We start from the raw sequence: 4,311 nt of genomic DNA, 5'->3' as shown, positions 1-4,311 counted from the left end.
TAATCAAATATTTCTTTAAACTCATGAACTGTCGCCTTTTTTCGTCGTTAAAAGTCCTGCTCGCCTCGTTCATCATTAATACCGAAAACTTAGTAATAAAAAACAATGATGAGGTTTGTGACGTTTTTAACCCAAATAAACATGGACCAACTTTTTTCTGAGTTGTTTTAATTCCAGAAAATATATATATATAAAAAAAACAGGAAAAAAACACAAATTGGGTTCAAAAGTAATCCCAAAACATATCCCAACATTACCGTGATATGTAGAAAGGATTCAAGTGTTCTAAGAATGTTTGGATGAAGAACTGACGCGCGCACCCACGGAGGAAGCGCGCGGGTTTACGTCCCAGAGGGAGTTTTTGGAAATCCGCTTAACATAAAGAAAGCAGACCTGAACGCGCTAAATGAAGGCGCCAAATAGTTCAAACGCGCCACAGCTCCCCCAGGAGGGCCGGTCTGCCTACCTGCCCGCTTTGGTGATGATCATCTCCGTGCCGATGTCGTGGAAGCGCTTCCACAGATCCGCGCACTGCAGCTCCACCTGGATCTCCTCCATGGAGAAGGCGGGAGAGGCGTCACAGGGCCCGGGGGCCAGCTCTGCCGGTGAACCGAAGGAGCACGACGTCCTCTCGGCGAGGCCCTCTCCGTCCGAGCCCGGGCTGGCCTCGGAGTCTGCGGGGAGAAGGAGCAGGCCGGTGACAAGCGGCTCGGAAACAGCGGAGTTCGCGCAATTTACGCAGGAAACTTGGCGCAGCTGCGTTCAGCGGATTTTCCCGCTGACTCCACACCACCTGCAGCTTAGGGAAGCGGTAAAGCTTGGATCCTCATGAATCTCTGGGCTGATGTCAAAAACAGAATAGATGCTGCGTAAAAACCTTTGAACGCCGAAAGAAATGCGTTCAAATTGAAACGGGGCCTCGGGAGAAATGCCTCATGGGAAACAGTCAGCGAATGACTTTTTCCATCAAGGGATCCGTCTGAAGCCACCGAGCATTCAGAACCATCAAAAGGAGGCCATGTCAGAGGAAATCAAACCTCAATCCATCCGGGAACAAATTCAAACCATGAGGAGTTTCCATGATTTATTCTTCAGCTCAACCGAACACGGAACGGACCGCCTGACGACCCAAAGGTTCCGTCCCAAAAACAGATGCATGACTGTAAACTGGTCTGAACGCGCCTGAAGTCCTCGTTAAGCAGAAAAGTTCGGATCGTTGTTTGGTCAGTCTCAGTCTGTCACGAAAACCCATAAAGTGAGAGAACAAAAACAAACAAACAAACAAACAAACAAACAAACACAGCTCCAGCAAAAAATACTCATAAAATGTTGGCAAACACCAGAAAAATTTGAGACTTTGTGTTTGTTAGGATCTCAATCTAAACATTTCTGTAAAAAAAACAACAACATTTTTTCCCTCATTTTTTTAAATTATTATTATTTTTATTTCCAAATGAAATTGTAATTATTTTATACTGTAGGCTATTTATTTCAGTGACCCTCCAAAGAGTTTCACTGTTTTCACTCTTGATCTGCTTTGAATTCAGACAGAAGAGTTCCTGAAGCGGTCCGGCGTGGATGTGACAGAACCACGCGGACGCAGAGAGGAGTCCGGGCCGCCCGCGCACCAGCAGCGCGCGCGCCCTTTCTCTATTTGAAGGTTAAAAACTTCCCACACTGCGCTTTTCCTTCAACAAATGATCGCTATCTATTAGTTTAGATTTTATTCGTTTTTATTAATTTTCTCCTGTTTTAACCAAATTACATTGTATTTGGTTGAAACTCTAAATGAACTCAACGGAACCTCATCAGAGGTTGTTTTGAAGGATGGATCGCGCAGTGGTTGAACTTTTGGGCTCTTCTTCCGTCAGGTTATGATCAGACTAGACAATTAGACTTCTATTTTTTCTGTTCCTTTAAAAACACACAAAACCACTAATTTTAAGTCTTAAAAACGTCTTTTTTTTCTAGCGTCACATGCAGGAACGCACGCGCGCAGGAAAATAAAAAAACGAGCTTCAGGGTGAAGAAATGGATTTTGCGCATAAATTGAAATTTGTCAAATGACCAAAAACAACGGTTCAGTTCTGTTCTGGAGAACATCTGGAGTTAAAACAAAATATGTTTCTGTTTTCTGGCTTGGTAAAATCCTGCTTATTTTACTAAAAACAAAAAAAAACTCAATTTCCTGACGGACGTTTCTGGTTCGGAAACAGCAGATTTACTTGTTGGATTAACTTTCTGGCCTTTCTGTCGTGGAGCCTAATAAACGTGTTATACGAGCAGCCTCGCCTGCAGCGGAGTAAAAATAACCCCCCTCCGTCCAGGGTTCCTGCGGACCGCACAGACGCGGCGCGTCTGTGGCGCAGAAACAGAACCTCCCGGTTCTGCTGCAGCCGGAATACTTCAGGCTTCAACGTTTTTAATGATCATCAGCTTAAAGAAAAATCACGTAAAGGGTCTTTTTCCTCGCTTTAACACCGCAGAACACGCGCATCACAAAACAAACTCAAATGGAGGATTTGGTTTAAAGGAGAGAAGTTGGGGAGTCAGAGCCACGCGGGGCTCAGAGCAGCGCTGCGCCCCAGAGGTCAGCCTGCGGCAGACAACCTTCCCTTCCGCCTGCCACGTCATTTCTGAGCACTTTTATCTCCATGACAACGAGCACGTCTAAATGTTTGCTGGATCTAATCATTAAAAGCTTTTTTTTTTAATTTGCTTCATTCTGATCATAAACGTTTAAAAACAAAATAGCAGATTCGCGCGTGGGTCAAAGAGGAGGCCTGTATGTCGCGTGCGCCCTGGTGTTGTTGCGTGCGTGCTGCGCGTCCCCACGATCACTGCTCCAGCTGTCAACAGCAGCATTTCTAATAAAGTTTGTTCAGAAAAATAAAATAAAAAGTTCGGATAGCTTAGAAAAGCTCAGGTCTGCGCCAGCGACGCATGCTCATGCACCAACGAGTTCTTCACCAAAAACAACTGTCTACAACCTGATTATTAAATTATTCAAATTAAAAATATTTTAAATGTTTCTTCCAGTCGTTTTCTGAACGTTGAGCTTCATGCGCTCAGATTTTATCCGCATCACTTCTGGAAAATATTGTGCGTAAAATGTCTCGACAGACTCCGAGTTTTTTTTTTTTTTTTTTACTGTTTGAAATCGGTGGATCATAAATAAAACTTATGTGTTCTAGATGAGTGTGCTGCTGCTGCTGATGATGATGATAATGCTTTCCTTTACTGGACCTCCGCGCGGCCTTCCTGAGGCCAAACCAGGAAAATCACTTTAAAAAACACGTTTTCTTTTTTTTCTTGAGACCCACGAGTCCCGAGTCAGAACTTCTGTGAACTTTTACTTTTTATAACTATTTTCATGCGTCCAAAGAACTCAAATCCCGTTTAGATGTTTGCTCCTCCGAACCAAACGTCTCCGAGCCCGGTTCAGACCTCAGACCTTTAGGGAGCGCCGCGGGGGCGCCGGGACACTTTGCTCGGTGATTCGGGCCTCTGGAGCCGTGTTCTGACTCGGGACTGGTGGGCTCGTACTCATCTGGGCTTCCCACTGACCCGGGTCCATGTCCAGGCAGTGCGCCGTGTCCTCTCCGTCCGTGGCCAGGCTCTCCATGGACAGCTCCAGCTCCTTCTCCTCCCAGCCCCGCAGCTTCCTCTTCTTGTTCGAGCCGATCAGGGCTTCCACGGAAAAGGCGTGCGCTCTCGAGCTCAGAGCTGCGGCAGATCGCCTCCTCTCACTCATCTCTCTCCGATCCACCCGATGGGGGCAAAAAGCCACTCCGGCAGTGGAGAAGCGCACACGTCAGTGTTTACAGCGGGGCGGAAAAGTCGCCAAAAGCCCAAAAATAATCCAAAGTGCGACTAAAAGCGACGAGTCAAAGTTGTGTCTGAGTCATCCTGCGGGGATCACGTCCTGACCGGGAACGCTGTGGATGAGCTCTGCCGCTTTACGCACCACGTCAGAGCCTCTTCTCCTTTTTCCTTTTCTGTCCCCCGAACTTCTGTCTGATTGATACTCACTTCTGGGGGAGTTTTTTTCTCCCTTTCTTTCAGGCGCGAGGGGCTGGACCTCCTTCTCTCATGTCAAAGGGGCTGCTCCAATGAGAAGTCAGAACAAACTCCTTCGTCCAATCGCAGCAGGGGGAGATGGGAGTCCTCATCAGCCGGGCCTGATGAGCAGATCCGGGAGGCATTCGCGACACTTGTCCTCTCCGCTCCAAATTCATTATCTGAAAGATCTTCGGGCAAATATTTAGACTTCAAACAACAAAAGTTACATGGTTTGTTTAGAAATAGTCT

At 46.5% G+C, this 4,311-nt stretch overlaps 1 protein-coding gene across 1 annotated transcript in view; it reads right to left on the bottom strand.

Annotated features, from left to right (window-relative positions):
* Positions 1–3,754, bottom strand: part of tbx15 (T-box transcription factor 15) — a 42,005-nt gene extending 38,251 nt beyond the window's left edge. Inside the window, exons 1-2 of the mRNA XM_024260594.2 lie at positions 3,568–3,754; positions 467–674 (exon numbers count right to left, since the gene is read on the bottom strand). Coding sequence (XP_024116362.1) covers positions 467–674; positions 3,568–3,754 — 395 coding nt within the window. The remainder of the gene's footprint in view (positions 1–466; positions 675–3,567) is intronic.
* Between the last annotated feature and the right edge of the window lie 557 nt (positions 3,755–4,311).

The sequence above is a fragment of the Oryzias melastigma genome, linkage group LG21 (genome assembly GCF_002922805.2).
Source record: "Oryzias melastigma strain HK-1 linkage group LG21, ASM292280v2, whole genome shotgun sequence".
NCBI lineage: Eukaryota > Metazoa > Chordata > Actinopteri > Beloniformes > Adrianichthyidae > Oryzias > Oryzias melastigma.
Note: the sequence above shows the minus strand (reverse complement) of the source record. Positions and strands in the feature narration are given on the sequence as shown.